At 41.4% G+C, this 20,319-nt stretch overlaps 1 protein-coding gene across 5 annotated transcripts in view; it reads right to left on the bottom strand.

Moving 5' to 3' along the window:
* MAPKBP1 (mitogen-activated protein kinase binding protein 1) overlaps positions 1–20,319 on the bottom strand; it is a 98,706-nt gene that overhangs the window by 9,357 nt on the left and 69,030 nt on the right. For 2 of the 5 annotated variants that reach the window (XM_088166990.1, XM_088166991.1), the window contains exons 19-30: positions 19,882–19,993; positions 19,255–19,318; positions 16,103–16,228; positions 9,603–9,751; positions 8,863–8,912; positions 8,085–8,321; positions 6,967–7,136; positions 5,225–5,370; positions 4,644–4,814; positions 3,684–3,762; positions 1,857–2,167; positions 2–1,063 (exon numbers count right to left, since the gene is read on the bottom strand). In XM_088166990.1, the coding sequence (XP_088023116.1) occupies positions 2–1,063; positions 1,857–2,167; positions 3,684–3,762; positions 4,644–4,814; positions 5,225–5,370; positions 6,967–7,136; positions 8,085–8,321; positions 8,863–8,912; positions 9,603–9,751; positions 16,103–16,228; positions 19,255–19,318; positions 19,882–19,993 (2,677 nt within the window). The remainder of the gene's footprint in view (position 1; positions 1,064–1,856; positions 2,168–3,683; positions 3,763–4,643; positions 4,815–5,224; positions 5,371–6,966; positions 7,137–8,084; positions 8,322–8,862; positions 8,913–9,602; positions 9,752–16,102; positions 16,229–19,254; positions 19,319–19,881; positions 19,994–20,319) is intronic. The other 3 variants (XM_088166992.1, XM_014869260.2, XM_088166993.1) reach the window with 2 other exon arrangements.

Here is a 20,319-nt window from a genome sequence, read left to right as displayed (position 1 = left end):
CCATTGAGGGGATGGTTTATGGAACGAGACAGGTGCAGACAGGACGAGACAGGCCAGAAGCTGGACGTAAAGAAATGTGATGGGATCGTGAGGCGGTTCACAAAGACAGGAGACAGAAGGGGGAAGATAAGAGATGGGTATCCATGCACACCTGAGACCTGTGCCGAGGCAGTAATAGATGTAGGAGACCTCGGCCTGATGGGGCCTAGTGGGCAAAGTCCAGGTTGGCTGTCTAGCACACAGGCGATGCCGCTGATCCGCTCCCTGCCCCTGGGCAGCGTGCTCTCAGGAGATCTTAGGTGCTGGCCCTCTGACACCTCCCTCAGTTTCACACTAGTGACCCCTGGCTCATCCTGGCAATCTGTCCTTGAGACTGGATAATCCACTGGGCTCTCCTTAGCAAGCCCTGTTGGGACCTCTCTACCAGGAACTAGAGACCCAGCAGTTTGATTGTCCCTCTTGGAGGCTCGGACCTCAGGAAAAGAGGGTTTCTTTTTTGAGGCCCCAGCGGGTGACTGTGGAGACTGTGGCTCAAGCAGGGTTTTTGTTTTGGTAGTGGGTGAGAAGGAGGCCAGTGTGGGTCTATCAGGCAATGGCTTGGGAATGTCAAGAATCAGATGTGCTCGGTTTGATGATGCCAACTTGCTGTGGAAGGACTTGGGAGATGAGCAGTTTACAACTGGCTGGAGTGCAGGTTTCACTGGAACATTTTCTTTCACTGGCAGCTTAATCTTCTCAGCATCTGATGTGGAACTAAATTGTGTCTTCTCTGTCACTGGAGGACTAGTCCTCCCATCAGTCAACATTTCAGTGGAGCAACCAAGGTACAAATTTTCCCCTACAGATATGCTCCTTGACATCTTAGCCCGGAAGCTGGTTGTAGGGTTCATGTAGGACTTTGGTTTTGCAGCCCTGACATCTTTGGCCAGCAGAACACCAGATCCATCCATCTTCAACATACTGGCTGATAACACCCTGCAATTGTTAGGTCTGGGATCCTTCTCAACCACCAAAAGAGTCTGAGGACGCTGCTTGGCAGAGGATATCACTCCAGGACCCTTATCTGTGAAAATTAAACAGACAAACATTCCAAAAATAGACAAGAGCCTGCAGTGAATTCCTAAATTGGAATTTAATGTGGCTCAGCTCAGCCCTGTGAGATGTGTACAAACATAACCAGTAGTTCAAGTTAGTATCACCAAGCTTCAACAGTTTTCTTTTTTTTCCATCCCTTATCCTGCTCACACACTGCTGCTTTCCTCATGAGAGAGACTTGCTCTTAAAGCGAGTAGTCAGAAGACCTCAGACCACTGTGACTGTTAAGAGAGAGGCCAGAGGAAGCAGGCAAAAAAACTTATATATGCTGTTGTGGTTATCAGGTGGAGTTTTTTTGGTTTTTTAAACAAACTTAACAGTTAGTGAGTCGATTCTTTCGAAAATAGAGTTATTTTGCACAGTGGGCATGGATACAGTAAGCTCTCTGTTACTGTCTCTTCCCTCTTTCTCTCCTCCCCACTCTGGGGAGCTTCAATCTCAGCTTGGAGCAACCACCCACAGCAAGAGAGAATATTTTTACAAATACTTCATTTCACCCTTGCCAGTGCTCCTCCCGCAGATGCCAAACAAATATCAGAGACTGATAATTAGAAGACCAGCATCTGCATTACAAATTAAAAATATTATTTAGTATTTTAATTAATAATATTAAAAATATTTTCCCTTGACAGGCCAGGAGTTAGAAGACATGTAAAGCCTGTAGCTCAGAATGCAGAAAGACAAGCTTAATTTAAATCCTCCACTCAGATGTCCCCATTTCATTCTCGGGTTCATACCATCATTCCAACGTGTATCCTTACCCTCATGCACGAGGTCATGCACTGACTGTGCCTTTCTCATGACTGCATTCACAGGCCCTTCTGGAAAGGAGGCAATGACTCGTCCAGGAGCCATACCAACTCTGCTGGTCTCCAGAGCTGATCTGCGCTTTTTCTGCACATAAATAGCTCGATTTGAATTCACATTCTCTAGGAGCTGGCTGTTCTCTGATGCATCACCAGGATGGCTGCTGTCATTTTTCAACAGGTTTGGTGTAAACTGACTGGTCTGGGTTGGTGGCTCGATGGACTTTGAATCCAGTGTCAGATTTGATGAAGAGAGTGACAGTCGTCTAAAGAACACAGTAAAGAAATCCCAGTTAAAACAAGTAAGTATGTTCCCCTGGATAGACAGGAACATGCACTAAGTTTCTCTGGTATAAGGAGCCCCTCCCTGTCTGGACTTTTTTGAGCCAAAAATGCCCTAAGCTGTTACCACTTAATCCTACACAACCCTGCAAGCTCTGGTCTGCAGGCATTTGATGATAGGCTGTGCAATCACAGATAACATTGGGTTGCTGTTTCCAGGGAGGACACCATAAAAAGTGAAGACAAAAGAGAAGGGAAAATTCCAGGCACAGGAAAGACTGGGCAAAGTCAGGTCAGGTATTTTCTTTCAGCTCACCTTACTAAAATTTAAACATTTTCAATTCTAAGCTAACCCTAAGAGGAAGTAAATACATTAGGAAAGCTGGTCAGTATCTTCAAGAGGAAAGCCAAATTTCCTCCTCCTCTCCACTTTAGACAAACACAGTGGATTTACTTCACAAAGGAGGCAACTTCCAATGTGGCATGTTTAAACAGATGAACAGACTAAAAGCCCAGAGTTTTTCATAATCAAAAACTACCTCCTCTGCTGCATTTCTAGAGCACCAGTGACTTCCTTCACTCATCACTGCAACTCTCCAGAAGCTTACACAATAGCTAACATTGGCTTCCTTCCCAAACATACAGTCTCAACATGAGACAGACTAAGAGGCACTCCTGACAGCAGCAACAGCAGCTGAATACAGCAATAACAAACAAATTTCCCTACCATGCTGAATCTGGGCACAGCTGGTGAATCTCAGAAGATGTATTCAAATCTGCTTATTCAAATTATAATGAAATTCCTTTTAGCTGAGATTTTAGATGTCATTTTAGAGGAATACAGGAGTATTTGTTTTAAACATTTATCAACCCAAATCAACAAAAGCATTGACCTAATTTTTAATTTTTTTTTTTTAAATTTTTGTTTTGTTGGGATTTTTTTTTTAATAACAAGGAAAACAGCTTGCAGAGGCCTTTTGGAGTGCTTTAGGGTTGAGGGGTTTTTGGAAGAATAATACCCCCATGGGGCTTTGTGTGAGACACCAGAACACCCTGTGAAGGCATGGGACCAAGAAAAAAGCTGAATAAGAAAGGACTGTAAAACAAAGGAAAAGTTGACAAATGTACTTTCATTGTCCAAGCTGAATGAAATGCAAAAGAATAAACAGAGCAAAAACAGTGAAGAGTAAATTAGACTATTAGTGATTCCTCCAACTGAATCAACCAAAGCATTAATCATGAAACAATTAAGCATGCTGTTGAAAGAGGAAAAAGAACAAAAAATAGTGTTACATTAGAATAAATAGAACAGCTAAAGTGATCTAGGATAACCTGTCTAAATCACAAGAGTGTGCAAACAGCCTGCCAGGTACTATGCTAACACTTTGCTGGCAAAGGCCAGAACTTTGTTCAACTATTTTCACCCAGGACCTAGCATGAGACCTACTCAGATTAGTATAAATACACAAACAGAAACACTCAAAACAAGCAGAGCCATACCTGAGAGCCGGGGACTGGGAAAGAAAGCGAGAGGAAATGCTGAGGTTTTCGGTTCTTTCCAGATTCCTACATGAGCCACCTAAAAATTTAAAGGTTAAAGGAAAAAGAAAATGAGCAGTTTATTTACAGAGCATTCTCATATATATGTTTTCTTATCATAGAGATATAAAGTGTTCCCTGTTATCCAAAGGGATTTTTTTAGCTAAAGCCACAGAGAATGAAATAATTATATTTTCTTTGCCTTTAGTGCTCTACTTAGATTACTATGCCTTAAGCTGCTACCCTCCCTAAGGGTACGCCTCCTCCTTTTTTGCTTCCCTTTGTGTCCTATCGTGCCTGTAGGACTGTGAGGCACTGGCATGAAGCAGAGAACAAACCCATCAAAGAGGGAAAAAAAATAAATTAAAAGAAAAAAGAATCCGAAAAACTCACATAGATATTGCTGCCTGCAACCATTATAAATTCTAAAAAGACATGCTTTGTTCTGGAGTTGGTCGATAAAGACAAACCAGCTCCTTTGCCACTCTGATGTCTCCTCTCATTCTCTCTCTCCACCCAGCATTTCAGCCTTTTCTTTTGTGACATTGGCGATGCCCGGATGCGCCACTAGAGGCCACTGCGTGTCCCCTACGGGGGGTGAACGCGCAGCCAGCACCTGCCTCTACAACAGGAAAAACCAGACCGGGAGCGAGGTAACAGCTCTTCAGGATCCCAGGGACAACACTGCACAAAAACTGACACAGAGCCCAGTCTCATCCGCACAGATTTACACACAGACCGATGAAGTTAACATTTGTCACTCTTCTTTAGGCCTCTTACACTGTTTTCCAGTGTTTTCTCCTCTCTCCCCATATACACACAGCCATGAAAGCCTAGCAGATCTTGTAGCCTGCTTTGGTTTATACAGGGGAAAAATCAGGAGTGACCTTACAAAGTCTCCCTATTGACATAGAGATGTACCTTTTCCATCAGTGTTGCTCAGGGTCCCAAAATGCTCCTTGAGGAACTTTTCCTGATCAGGTATCTGAGGAATTTCTCCCTCAGGCATGCTAGCACCCACATCCTCCTCTCCTTCTTCTCCCTCCAGGTCTGAGACACCATCTACACTTAGAGGCTCAGTGCCTTCTGAATCTGGGAAAAGGAAAAAAAGTTACCAATGCTGTAAAAACTTAATCAGATTAACATTAACCAAGTTTAAAAAAAAAAAAAAAAAATCAACGAAGATGCTAGATTGAACCTAGAATGTTAAAAGTCAGTCAGCATTAATTCTCTAATCTACCCCATGTCACAAACTGCACAGCCTATGGTATAATCAGTACTAAACCTGCCTCCTTGACTAGCAAGGTGAAAGAAAACCAAAGGTGCACAAGGAAAGAAGGAAAGTGCACCAACTCCTGCTTCTACAGTGGCTTTGTTGAGGTGTCTGTTCAAATGCTCCTGGATCTGTACAGCAGGACCAGTGGGACTAATAGGACTGTGACCTCAGGCCAGCTCACTAAGAGCTCACATATAAATACATTAATAATGTCTTTGCATCTTACCTTCGTTGGGATGGTCTGGGCTGGACAGACGACTGCTGCTGTAATCGACAGAGCAGGCACTGTCTGGACTGTGTTTGTCTGGGCATCCATTGCTGTGATAACCTCTACAGAGCTTCCCGTGGGGCAATGCTTTTACCTGGAACTCACTACAAGAGAGACAGGAAGATACAGCACTAGAAGAGATATTTGTTTACATGTAAAGAAGCACATTTTAACTTTAATAAGGCCTTACCTGTGTTACTAATACCTTTTATTACAAATGTAAGGCTTTAAAGAGAAAAAGAAGTTGATTTCTCTCATCATAATACAGTATATTTTTTGCATTTCATTAAGCTTGGACATGGAAGTCCCAAGGGGACTGTCTGATTTTCTGAGTGTTGTCAGTTCCCATGATTACCAGCCACCAGCAGCACACTGCTCTGGCTTGATTTCCAGCACAGGTGAGGAACAAATGTAGAAGTTTACATGAAAAAGGGACTAAAACCAGGCCTACATCTGCAGGACAAACTTTAGTTTGCCACAGATTTAAGCTCTAATACGCTTTTTGTCCCATTTCATGACCTGCTTCTTTGGGCAAATTCTGTGATGCAAAATACACAAGATTGTGGCTTTGAGAAAGACTAATTTACTGAAGAACAGCATACAAAAAATGGAGCCTTGTATGACAGGGCTACTGATTCCTGTTGTGATTTCATGGATCTTATTTTTCAAATGTCACCAGCACTGTTCTTTTGCCTGATGCCTAAGGACTTCAGTTTTCCATTTTTTGAAATACTTTAGCTTCAAATGTACTCCCAAGGCAAGGTAGGATGCAGAAGTCAATCAAGAGAACTGAATGGCAACTACCCCTGGCAGCTCCCACACTCTGTAAGCATGGCCATGTGTCCAGACTGTATCCTACATCACTGGAAGGCCTCTCTTTCTTACATGATGGAGCAGCACATGGGTCTGCTTTGTCCAAATGTTATCATCACAACATTAAAAATGAAAAAAAACTAGGCAAAACCTAGCAGCCTCAACTGCAAAATCTTGGCATGCACTCTTGCATAAAAGTCTGTCTAAATCTATCAGCCCCACTCTCTGTAACATGACAGAAGACAAAGGATTAAACAGCTACTAGCATCAGGTTAAAGGGGAAGGAAAGAACAAAATTCAGGGAAGGAAAATAAAAGGGAGCACAGAAAAATTAAATTATGTAAAATTAGAACAGAAGAAACAGCAGAGGAATAAGAAAGGTCTCCACTGTCTCCAGTGTCCTTTTCAATTCCATCTGTATCATGCAAGTCATTCTACTTCCCATAAAAGAGTAATCATACACTACATTTGCTAAATTCTTGCCCAATTTTCATAAATAAGTGTCCTGTAGCTTCTCCTGGGTAGGCATTTCACTGCCACATATGTGTCACTGTCAGTGAGTTTTACAGCTTCCAAGTTTTCCCTTGCTATTTTCAACCCAGATAAGGGAGAATGTAAAAACGCTGCTCCCAAGTTGTTTACTCAACAACAACAAAAAAAAAAACTTGGAGGAGACTACTAATGTGCAGTTTCCTCAGAGGACTATTATTTTAATAGTGCCTTCTTAGTTTCATATTCCTCTAGCATCCATCTGACACAGAACTCTCAAATAAACATGTCTGACATCAATCAGGCAGTAAGTCAAGTCATCAAAGTTACCACACAAGCTGCAAGAAAACCAGAACAGAAACATCTGAGCCATGCACAGCAGAGAGCTTATTTTTAACCTGCTAGAGTCTGTGGGATGGATTTCATCTTGCTCAGGGTAGATTACACATTCCTCACTCTCAGAAGGCTCCAGTTCCTGAGAGAAAATCCCCTCTTCACAAGACACAAGCCGAATCACTTGGGGTCGCACGCAAGACCCGTTATCTTGGGAAGGTACTGAGCTGCCAACCTGGTTTAATTAAAAAGAAAAAAAACTAGATATTACCAGTGTTCTGCCTTACATTGGCAAGTGCTGTGCAGGGCTAGAAAGTATGCATTACAGCACAGAATATGATCAGCAATCTGAGATCAGCAAACACAGCAATCCTATGTCTTTCCTGTTCCTTATTTACTATAATTGTCAGACTACTGCTGTACTTTCCTGTTTGTTTCCTGTTTGCAATTCCCTGAAGTTCTTTGGTAAAGTACTCTTTGATCACACATCAGGAATGTAAACCATGTGGCAGCAGGTTGCTCCATTACCTTCTATGGACTGATCGGACAATTCACAAAACTGGGCCATTTCAGCTGAGAAACTGAATTGCTGCATGTAACAGTCTGAATCCTCTTCTCAGTCACACAGTTATAGGGCAGGGAAAACTTCTAAAAGAGCTAGGCTCTGGGACAGAGTGCTACTGGAAAACTGGCCCTAGCTTTCTGAGGATTAGCACACATTACTTGCTGTGACCCATCAATACAAAGATCAAAGAGAATTTCCTAATCTAGCATAGCCAACAACTAAAGGCTTCATGTGAGTCACATTCCAACGGCTACTGGAGTCAAGAAACTGCATCCCAGCAGAGTGAGCTAACAGGTTACCAGGTTTTTACACACCTGCAATTCCAAACTCAATTTCTCAGCTTGTTTTTGACATAAATATTCAAAGAATATTTATTTATCTGTCGTTGAAGAGAAACCTTGACAACATATGGTCTCTGTTATAAGACAGCAGAATCACACATTGCAAGAGTATTAATTACAATAGAGTTATCTAATAAAGTTCCTCAGAAGTCATTTAGAAAACCTTTAATGATAAAAAGAACGGCATCAGGTAGGAATAAATGTAGGTAATAACAAACACATGCAGGACAGAGGCACTCAGAGTGGGCTCACCTCCTGCTCACAGAACTGCCCTTACCTTGTTGGTGTGCACAGGAAGGTCACTGTGCTCTTCTCTGTCGTCCCCATTGCTGTTTTGAGACAGCGAGTCTCGGCTTGGAGAACGGGATACAGAGAAGGACTCCAGCTGACGCAGGTCAAGCATGGATTTCACAGTCATCTCTATGCTGCTGGTTGGCTGGGACCAGCGACCCCGCTGCCGGGGCATCTTGCTCATTGGTGCCTCCGAGCGCTGGATCGCTGCTATCTCTTTGGCCTGAAGGAAATTAAAACACAGACTATCTCAGAGACTGAGTTTTGCTGAGGGAAAAACAGGAGAAAAAACATTAAGACCCACAGAAAAACATAATCATGTCCACCTCAATGAAAGTCTCAAAACTGTCTGAGGCAGCCTGGAAGGGCACCTTTAACCATAAAGCATCAAGTAAAAATGATACTTCTGTTGCTGCTTCTTGAGCAATTGAACAGTTAAATGTCTTGCTCAGATCCAGGTATATGAACAGCTTCAGCACCACACAAGATTCCAATCAAAAATTAAAAGATAAAAGCATAACATCTGATGGAAAAAGACTGATGTAAAAATCCCAAGTGCAGCTCTAGACTCTAAACACCATAGTCTCTTAAACTAGGCTCTATTTCGCCATCTCCAAATCATTCTTTAGAGAGAGGCTTCTCAATGGTTTCCCCCCACAGCTGCACCTTTCCCACATGTGCAAATGAAGTATTTAATCTCTCTGGGAATTTCTTCTTCAGTTTTCCTGTAACAAGAAATACAATCTGAAGGTTTAGTAACTCACCCTTCTCATTTCCCAGTGGGAAAGGCTTCTTGAGAGGGTAAGGTCTGGATCTGCAAAGGTAAAGAGATATGCACCTAGTTGACATCCTGGCCAGCAGTCCAGCTGTTGAACAACCTCTTACTTCATCTTTCAACAAAGGCAGTATTCCTACACCTTTTGAACCACTGTCAACACATGCTTTCCCACTGACTACTGAAATCATTGTATCAAAATTTTAATGGCAACATACAATTTTATGTAAGATTTTCATTGAATCCGCAGACCACTGCAGAACACTTGCCACAGTGCAGTGCCCTCCCAAAGGCTTGGGAAAAACATCTGCTCCAATACACTATCATCTGTGGTAAAAATACATCAAATTAAAAACAGGAATCTCTACTGTAAGTTTTATCAGAATAAAAAAAAACCCAAAAACTTACCTTTTGGCTTCTCCAGACTTTTAATAGCTTGAAACTAATTCAACTAATTCAGCCCACAAAACTAATTCAAAATTTCTTTAGCCAGTTGGAGCTAGCAAGAAACTTGCCAATTTAACAACTGTATTTCTAGACAGAGAACTCTAAAATGCACCCCTCTGCAGGAATGGGCAGCTCCACATTACCCATTGGTATCTATCTGCTTCTGTTTTGGTCTCTCTCTTTCTGCCTTGTTATGCCTAAACCAGTGTCTCTCATCTTCTCCTCCCTTCACATCCATGCCATTTTCCTCCAGCTCTGTCCATGTTCCTCTCCTATTTATACCTGAGTCTCTCTCAGTGTTGCAGTTGGACTGAATATGGAAAGACTGTAGCCCTCGTAACTCATCTTCATCATTCCCTTCATCTTCACCATCCTTATCGCTGTCTGATGAGAGTGCAGGCACAGAGGACAGGGCAGAGATGGACTCATGTCTGAAAGGCAGGAATTAGGAGGAGTATTATGGTTTATGCATTAACTGCCCACCATTTCAATCCTTACACCAGTTCTCCACCTTATCTCCATCCATATTCAGGAGGCTGCCTCAACTCTCCCAAGCAGCCCTTGCTCCAGCACAGCCCACCCTTGAGAAACAGGGCAAGCTAAACCCTGCATAAAGATGTGCAGACCCTGCCACAACAATGTTCTCATACATATGGAAGGCTGACAGAAATCAGAAGTAAACAACTCTGAGAAACTCCAATGGAATGAAACTGGGCCTTCCATTTCAGACTGCCAATTGATAAGGTCAAGATGGTAGATTATATTTGAAAGGCAAATATTTTTCCCACCCTTAAGCATTTCTTCTCTGGAACTGATTTACACATCAAAAACGTCAGAGATAGTCTCTGTTTGAAAGTAATTTCGTTTATGGCAATTTATTCCATAGGAGAGGATTGCTCCAGGGAGAACCCTGAAGGCACAGCCCACACACCGTAAGAGCACCATGCTGACTATTCTAACTTTCAAGCACAAGGATCATGTAAAACATATCTTGCACAGATCTTCGATTAAAGTAGATCAAGACAAGTTTTACCACACTCCTGAGAGGCACTCCCAGCATAGAACTGCCCACCACCAATCAAGGATACTCATTGACATCAAATTTTACCCTCCTTCTTTCTTCTCCTCTTCCCTTTCCTCCGCTCAGTCCTTCAGTCCACAGAATCAAATGAACAAATAAAGCTTTGGACAATAATTGAAGAAAGAAGAATCCCCAACAAATATATTTGAGTAGCCTTCACTCCATGGCCTTAAGTTAGAGTGTCAAACTCAACATAAGTGACATTTATAGGATATCACTGGTGGGTGTTGAGTGCCAAGCATTATTCATGAAATAAAAATAGCTCATCCACCAAACACAGAGTAGTCTGGTAAGGGACCAACCTCTCCTGCAGCTGACAGATAGCAGGCAATATTGACACACGGTAAGAAGCAGTTAAGGTATTTTAATCTTTTCCTGTGTAGTGGCAGAACATTAATTTCCATTTCATTAGGAGTAATAACTACTCAACCATTTCATATGACCTTTGAAGTGTTCTGGCAAAAAGAAGAGTGAAACTGGCTGTTGCCTGCAGAGTTCTCCAGTGAAAAAGTTTCATTTTGGTCATCCACATCTACTTTTGACATTTACGTTCATCAGTCTCTTCATCTTTTCTACTGTCACCTCGTATGCTCATCTTGCCACTCTCAGGCTCTTGTGTATAAGCAAGGGAATCCTAAGCAAGCCCAAACACCACAGTATGTTTGAGGTTATGCCATGTTTCATCCTATGACATATATTAATTACATTTATTAATGGTAGGCAATATTAACTTTGATAGCATCCTTCTGCTTGTGTTCATCAGGGTTGTTTGAGGAGTTTGAGACAGAAGGGCTGGATTATTAGACCTTTAAACCTCTAGCTGGTTGAATACCTCACAATGATGAGGTGCTATGGCAAGGCAAGATTATGTGTTTGCCAAGCTCCTATGTGTGCAGTCATTGGCGTAAATGGAGAAGGGAGGATTGCTATCCATGTGTTTTACATTACAAACAGAAAGATGGCCCCTGTCCATCAGATGGTGACCAAAAAACTAGTCAAGGGGGGAAAAGTATGTTCCAGTATCCTTAAAACAGCAGAGTAAGAGAATGCAAAACATATTTTGGAAGTCAGATGAACTTTTTTTAGGAAGTGATCAACAAGTTATGAAGTAACATATTTGATACAAACATAAGGTTATCTTGCATTACCCCAGCAAAAATTCACACCCCTCTTCCACATCCTTCTTTTTACAACTCAAGTGTGCTTTCCAAACTCAGTTCTGTAACTTAAAGGGAGATGGATGAATCAATGATATTTTCAAAATGATCCTAGGCCTACTGACTTGAAACAGAGATACTCCTGAAATGAAAACTAGGTTCACAAGCTCTTGAGTGTTTTAACTGTTGGTCTCACCCAAGTCAACTCTTCTATTCAGACTTCACTATTTCTCCTTTCTTTCCCTGCCTTCCCCCATGTACTTGGGCTTTTCTCCTACGCCTCCTGTTGCACACATCTTAGATGGGAGTCAGTGTAATTTACGGTGAGTTTTCAAGAACAGAAACTGTTTCCAAATAAGCACAACATAAGAACATTTTGAAAATTAAGGAGTAAGACTTCTGGGGTTTGCTGAATTCCTCCTGAGAGCCAAACCCCAAAGCATCATTATACCAGAATGAATGTTTCAGAGTAGTTATTCCAGAATAGCATGTACAGACATGTCCAATTCTTAAAATGCATGTGACTCAGAGCAAGTGTTTTAATTGCTATTGTTCATCATCTTTGCTGAGGAACTATCCTATTCTAGTATCATAGAATCACAGAATCATTAAGGTTGGAAAAGACCTCCAAAATCAAGTCCAAAATTTGACTGAATATCACCATGTCCACTAAACTATTTTTCGAACACATATAAATGATATATGTTTCCTTTCTGGGTTAAGTAAGGGTGGCCCGTCCACCTTAATAATAGAGTGTCATGTCTACTCATTTGTTAACACTACCAGGACTAATTTTCCCTTGGGACCCTGTTCCAATGCTTAACCCCTCTTTCAGTGAATAAACTTTTCCTAATGTCCAACACAAACTTTTCTTGGCACAACTTGAGGTCATTTTCCCTCGTTCTGGTGCTAGTTGCCTGGGAGAAGAGGCAAACTCCCACCTCACTACAACCTGAATCTTGCTCTATACGGGGCAGCAGTGTCAGTTCTCTTCAGCTCCCAGTTTTTGAAGGGTCAGACAGTACAGGGTGAATGGAAGGGAAGGACCTTAAATTAGAAAGTCTTCAGGACATGGTATAGACTTAGAAGTGCCACATGTCATTATGGAGTTTTAGTATTCAGACATCTGATAATAGGTACTCTGTACTCTTTTGTATGACCTGAACCCAACTCCGTTTTGCTTTCTCAAAACAAAAAGCAGACAAGAATGGCAAGTATCCACTTAAAGAGGTATGTTGTCAGTATTCCCACTCTGATCTTGTGCTACTTAAACCCTCAGCTTTAGGGACATTTATGTAACTGTAACATCCTGTGTGGTAGGTATCACTGGCAGATTAAATTTTCCTGCTTCCCCCTTAAACATTGAAGGGTTTTAAAAGGAAAGTTATTCTGCTTTTCCCCACAGAAGGATCACAGTGCACTGACTTCAGAGCTTCCCTATTGTTACAATTGCAGTACTTCATCACAGACTGAGGCACCATTTCTGATAAGGCATCAAAAGCCTGCCCCATTCAAAGCCCTGGAAACAACACAGCTTTCCTGGACTGGACAAGACCCACTGAGAATTTGATAAGGAGCTCTTTTTTCCAAATATATCTGACAGTACTTCTTCAGTATTTCTTCAGTACTTTTAGACAATTTAATTTGAATAAATTCTTTTTTCTCCTACTATTTATACTAAAGAGTCAAGGAAAACCACAGATATAGTGATTTTTAAAACACGACTATAAGCCCTCCAAACATTCCACAGTAAAATCAGCTTAAAACTTGAGACAAGCTTTTCTAAACTATAAACGCATACTTGGATCAAAACCAAAACCCTACAAAATGGCCTTTACATGATTCCTTCACTGAAAATATAAAAGCTTTAAAACCAAAATGAACCAGCAATCTCAGCTGAGTACAAATTCTATTACCCTGAACTATCAATGCCCCTCATGCTCAGAAAAAAGCACACATCTGCAATTACCACAACCAGAAGTAGAATTCAAAGGTTCTCAGGCAGTTCCAAGGTAATACAATGTTCCATAAAGGTGAGTCAGAGAAATCATTCAGAGGAGAAACTTTAGTTTCTAAAAATTTTTGGAGGGACTGAAAATGTTGGGACTCTTCAGTTCAGAGAACAGGTTGGACAAAGAGAGGTTATGAAAAAGGTTTACAAAGCTGTGGGCACTACCGATAGCTGGCTGCAGAACAGAAGATCACCAGAACACACAGTATTCAGAAGCAGAGGACTTTCAACAAAACTAGCAGGAATGTGCTTTAACAGAGACAAAAAAAGTCCTCCTTTCCACAGAAAGCAGTGAACTCCAGGAACTTATCACCAAAGGAGGCTGCAGAGGCAGAGAATATTATGAAGTTCAAAAAGAATTTATACAAACTCAGTGGACAACTGGTTCCCGTCCAGATAGTAAAAGAAAATGGTGGAGATGTACCTCCTAACATCCCTGATGTAACAATCGAGCATGAGGCAAATGGACCACAAATGGTCATATAGTAAGGCTCACAGAGTGTCTCATTAAATAGCATCTTCCATTGCCACGGTCACAGGCAGAATACAGGGCTTTGTGCAGCACTGGTTTGACCCAAAAAGGCATCTTCTGTTTGTTTACACTGCTGATGTTACTCACCTTGGTCAATTCCTGCCCTGACATTTGCAACTGGATAAACAGCACTGTCCTGAATTGAAAATCTTCATCTCCCACCACCTCCTCAGATCAGTTTTGTTATCCCACCATTATTTTAATTATTCATCCTGTAATACATTCATACCAGGGAACTAACAGAAAGTGTTACTTCACTCACCAAATTCTAGCAATACTGTTCTAAAGCATATCTAGTAGAACAAATGACTTATCACAAGGCAGGCAGCTTTCTCATGTCAGTCTTTTGAGATAACAATTTTACACCACAAGTTGCAACTCAACTCTCTACTGCAACCTACATAGACAGGCTATGGAAACAATCAACAGGTACAGGGCACCTAGAAAACGAATCTCACTCAAGTTCATTAGTTTTCCTTCTCCCACCTCAGTAATGCTGATCCAATAGGCTCTTCTTCCATTGCCAGTACCAATCCAAAATGCTCTGGGAATTATGTCTTAGCTGATCTCCAGTGACCACAGCAGACAATCAAAACTGAAAACAAGCTTTCAAAGCTGACAAGTAGATTCCAGGCTTGCAAAGAGGCTACCAAACAAGTTTAATGAAGTTCTGGGCTTGGCGTGGCACTAGCACCGCCCTTAGCAAGCGTCTGTGATGGAAACAAGTATTGCCTCACGTGGAACAGGACTGGGATTATCTGTCACAGGCTGAGCCTTGGTAGGGTAAGGCTGCAGCTGCTGGAATAATAGAGAGACTGTGTGCTATAAAAAGCACATTGCTTGACAGATCCAGAACTCTGGTTAGAAAAACGGCTTCCTGAGTTTTCCCAGCATCGTTACCAAAAGCACTTACTAGACAAGACTCGTTTCAGGAATGAGCAGATCAAGACTTTCCAAAACAAAACTATGCAGACAGACTTGTTACAACACTGCTTGCTCCCAAAGGGAGTGGGAAAGTCCTCGTGATACTCAACAACCAGCATGGTAAATCCTCCAATGCTTTGGTACTTCTATATCCAGAACTCCATTTGTAGGCATTTGGGACACAGGAACAAAAAAAATCTGCATTTATCCTTTTTTCCCCCCACTGTGATCTCATAACAGCTTGGTCAGGACTGGCCCCTGCATTACTTCCAGTCCAACTAGTCTCATTTACTTACAAACTACAGAGAAACCAAACACATTAGAGAGTAATAATCAAAAATACCCTGTTACTCTTGTTCTATTTAAAAACAGAAGCACAACTTTTTAAAGAAAGGTCACCAGATAAATTTAGATCTATTCAGCTTGTAGGCTGCAGTAATTTGTTTTTAGAAACACTGTTTACCAAGCAAAAAAAATAATATTATTTAGCTACCAAGAGCTTTTCCCATTTAAATTATTTTCGTATTTACTATTCATATTATAATTATTTTAGCTGAGTTTCTTCAAAGCCTCCAGAAAAATAGTTAACAAATAAACAGCAAAACTGTAAGGACTCTTTTAGAATTATGATCAACATAGCCAACTCATAGAGCTCACAGGTGTACTTCAGTACTGACACCATAGAAAACAGCCTCTAAGTTGCATTCAGCTTAGACCTAGAACTTTACTCATGAAGGATCACAGCTTCCCTGGTGGAATTCTGTGTACCATCCTCAGTATTCCTAGGTGAACTGCTTATTAAAGTTTCTGACCATATCATCAAAGTAAATTAAGACACAAGAGGCATTGCATGCATATTGCAATCAGTGGAGCACACGAAGTCCGTCTGGAAGATCCCAGTCTGGTTTCTAAATCCAGAGAAGGGGGGTACAAAACCAAATTCAACAGAGGAATAAGTGGTCTTTGAAAGAGCACTACCAGTGTAGACAGCAAAAACCTTACAGCTGAATCCCAGTGCCACACTTTCACATTCCACCCTACAGAGCCAGCCACCTGTTCCCAGTCTGCTCTGCTCACCTCATGAGTCCAGCTGCCTTGTGAGGAGGAGACTTCTCTGCCTGCTTCCCTCTCTGTTTCATGTCTGACAGTCGCTGCCGCATGTTGATGGTCATCTCTGAGCTCAGACGCCAGATGAAGATGCAGCTGAAAGAGAGAAAGGTGAGGCTGGGATCAAGTCTCAGTTCAGTTTATTGATACTAATTCCCACTGCAGAGACAAACAGGAGCCCTTCTGTCTGTGGCAGAGAAACACACACACAAACAGCTCCACAGAAACACAATCCCATCACAAGCCTCATGACCAAAGGGTTAAACCTGCCTGTCAAAGACTCCCTGTGAGCGAGAGCAACTGCAGAGATATTTACACAGACCCATCTCTGATCCTATACCTTTTCTGACCATCTGACCAGCTGCTGAAGGGAATGCTGTAACAAGTCCCTCCGTGGTGAGCAGGATAAGTGGAGCCTACAGATGTCCCTTGCAGCCTCTAACAGTGGCTAAGCTGAAGTCTCTGATTGCCACTACTCACAACAGCAAAGCCTTCCTAATGCCCACCATCCCATGGAGTCTCTGTGCTGTAATAACAGTTAAGCTCATGTGGAAATAATTTTTGCAGTCAGGGTGCTTTTAATATTTTACTTGGGACTCCCTGCAGGACACTTGCACAGAATTTACACAGCCATTAGCTCAGCTGGCACAGAGCTCAGAACACAGTGTAAACAACACAAAGGGTTCGATTCCTGTATGGGCCATTCACCTCAGAGCTGGATTTGAAGATCCTTCTGTGTCCCTTCCAGTTCAGAATGTTCTGTGAAATACTTGACTGAATTTGGTCAATGGATTCAAAAGCATTTGAGAGATGTAAACCAACAGTGGGGCCTCTCTTCACGAATTTCTTCAGAAATTCAGCTTAAAATATATATTCCTCATCACATCAAAGAATACTGTATCTCATCTTCAGCTACTAGAAAGTAAAATGACCAGCACTGTCTTTGAAATTTAACCTCAGTGCTAACTAATTATTTTCATCTCAGTCATCTTTCCTGTCTAGCTGGGTATACTTACACTGATGTAAACAGAGATGGTGCTTTGGATATCAATTATAAAATCTTGCACCCTACTTTGGAATCCAAAGAAGATTTAATTCAGTTCTTCAAGAGCCATCAGCGCCAGTATACTCATGGGTATTCCAATACAGAGAAGATTTTTCAATGACTGACTTTTCCCTCTTTCTTGATAGCATGTAAATATTAATTTGCCTTGCCATTTTGAGCAATGACCATGAACTTTGGTCTCTAACCTGAGGCAAATGTCAAAAGTGCCAGGATCCTGAAAACTTGAATCATCCTCATTTTTTCTCTCTCATGAGGAAACAATTTAAAAGGTTTTAATTTCCATATCACACAACAAAAGCCCATAAAACTCTCTTTGTGGTCTGTGGAGATTTTAAGGTAAAACTAAAAATTCCCTTCTTGTCCCCAGTGCCATGCTCAGGAGCTACTCCCAGCTACTGAAATCACATACAGACACTTCCCTTTGCCTATGAACACACTCTCAATCCTCCCACTGGAGCTCTTCAACCAGGAGAAAGGGGTGAGGTACTGTGTCTGGGAACTATGGCAACCCAGAGCAGCCAGCCAGCTGTTTCCCCTCAAGGAGCAGCTCTCTCCAAGTAACAGCAACCATAATCTGCTGCTAAAAAAATAACTGAAATGGAAGAAACAAAATCCTGAGAGCAAATCTGGCTTTTTCATTTATCCTGCCCCCGCAGTTGTCAAACCTAGAGACAAGCAGCAACCCAAGTCTGTGAACATATTAGCACCCAACAGACTCTGCAGAAGCAAGCACCCACCTACCCATTTTGCTGGGTTGGGGAGGCGATTTTGTTTTGTTTTTTCTAACCTTGCATTACTTTCCTCACATGAATCTCACAGTCCTTGTGCCCTTTCTCATCCCTGGTTTCCTTTCTATTCTCAGCTCTATTATTTGCATATGCTGCTGTGTGTGAGCAGACTATGTTCCTTGCTCTGCTTTGAGAAAGATACTTTCTCATCTCCTTACAGCAAACTTCTTCAGGAATCCTGTCTTCACTTCTCATCCACTTCCTGCATACCCTTAGAGAAGAAATTTACCCTTTTGCTCATGGAAATGTCAATACAAAAATGTTGCACTAAATCACAAGGGACTTCAAACCTTTCACGTTTCTGGAATTTGTCAGAAGTTCACAACAAAAGGACTCTCCTACAGCTTTTGTCCCTAATCTATTTAAACACATGAAAGGTAAAGAAAGAGGAAAACTAAATTATTTATTTATTACTGAAAGACAGAAACAACGAACTGATAAGATTTAAGGTGATTGTATGTTCTACAACAACTCACCCTCTAAAACCCTCTTTCCAATTAAATTGTGCTTTATTAATTAAAAGAAAGAATCTGGGTTGCTCTGAATTGGCAATAGCACTCCAGGAACCATTTTTCTCAAAGGAAAAATTTTATTCAGTTCAGCTGATTTAAGCATTCACTGATTCCAGAAATAGTGGCTCCACTCACCTGTACAATCATCACACTAGGCATATATTCTCCTTCTTCCCTTGGGATCTGGTGACTACTTAAGCTTAGTGAACTGATTAGGCTCACTAAATGTGCAGAAGACTCATCTCAGGGGAGTACTGATGTAGTGACTGAATGAGGGGTCAGCTGCACCACTGCTGACTCAGGGGAACAGGAAGAGGACCATATGGACAGGACCAGGAAGTGAGGACAGGCATGTCCCTTTTGCTACTAAAAAGATTCTTTCACCTGGTGAAACATCACCAGCAGGGGTACTGCATGAAAAAGTTTTGGCACTACTACCAAAAATAGCACAAGATGCCTTATATTACAGCACTGAAGGCTGGTCAGGAAACAGGTCACAGGTCAGGAAACTGGTCCTTTCCAGCACAGGCTGGAATATTTACTCTCAGAAAAGGGAAATACTGCAAATGGGTCTCATTTCAATGAACAATAACATAAGCTCTGTGACCTTTGCCAACAGCACGCATTTAGGATTCAGAAAGCTTACATGGAATTCATAAAATATCCCTAAAAAAAACCCTCTATTTTTCCTCAGGACATGTTACATGCAGTATGAGATGGCATGAGCCAGTATCACAAACAAGAAAAACCTCTTACCTGTCACCAGAAACAGAGATCAGATGTTTGCAGTCATTACTGAATTTCATCCCAGTTACAATCTCTGTGAGAAATAAAGCACAAAAAACCCAATCTTCCCTGAATTATTCAAATGGAGAGAAGAGATCATTAGCCAAATAGCCTGTCTGCACTCAGTAATTCACACTTCACAGACCAATAAGCCCCAATTACCATAACCATTTAACCAAGAATCTAGGCTTGACATGGAAAGTCAAAATATACGGCAAAATATTCATGGCAAAATATCCAAGAAGGCTGAATTCTCTTTTTGCCTATAATAGAATAGCTCCTGCATGGTAGGAGCTGAGGGTATACCATAATGAAACTTAACATACACAGACTACTCTATAGGCTATTAGAAAAACTGTGTAAATAAATACATGGCTTGACAGGTAGGTACGTGTGTGCACCTGTTTGCAAAATGCAAAAATTGAGCTTGCAATAAAATAAGCTATTACAACTTCTTTCAATGACAATCAATTCAAAAATACCAATTAGGCAAACTTTGGTGGGGAGAAATCTTCAGAAAGCTTTGACTAGTATCAGACCCTACTATACAGTCATCAGCAGAAAAAAAATGAATTTCCAGAAGTTTATAAGCCTTACCTGAGTGTCCATACATGGTTGCAACACACTCGCCAGAATAGAAATCAAAGATGGAGAGATTCTTGTCAGAACAACTGGTTGCAATATAAAGACCAGAAGGATCTGTTTGCACCTGGTTTAGGAGACCAGAGGTATGCAAAGATCTGGTGAGAAACTACCTTCAAACTACATAAAAATAGCTCAGAGTACTCAAGATGATCAGAATAAAACGCAAGTAGCCCCCACCAGAGTCCCATTGAGTACCAACCTATCCCATATCCCAGGACAAATCTCCAACCTGATTAGACTTTTAAGACTGTCTCCAACCTAATCAGAGACTGAAGGTACTTAAATTAAATGCCTTCATGACTGTGAAGGTATTGCTACCAATGGACACACTTCTACCTCTCTCCTACTTTCTTTTAACCATTGGAGTCTAACTTTCTTCTTTCTATGTTA

This window comes from Sturnus vulgaris, chromosome 6, assembly GCF_052056855.1.
Source record: "Sturnus vulgaris isolate bStuVul1 chromosome 6, bStuVul1.hap1, whole genome shotgun sequence".
NCBI lineage: Eukaryota > Metazoa > Chordata > Aves > Passeriformes > Sturnidae > Sturnus > Sturnus vulgaris.
This window is presented reverse-complemented; position numbering and strand designations above follow the sequence as displayed.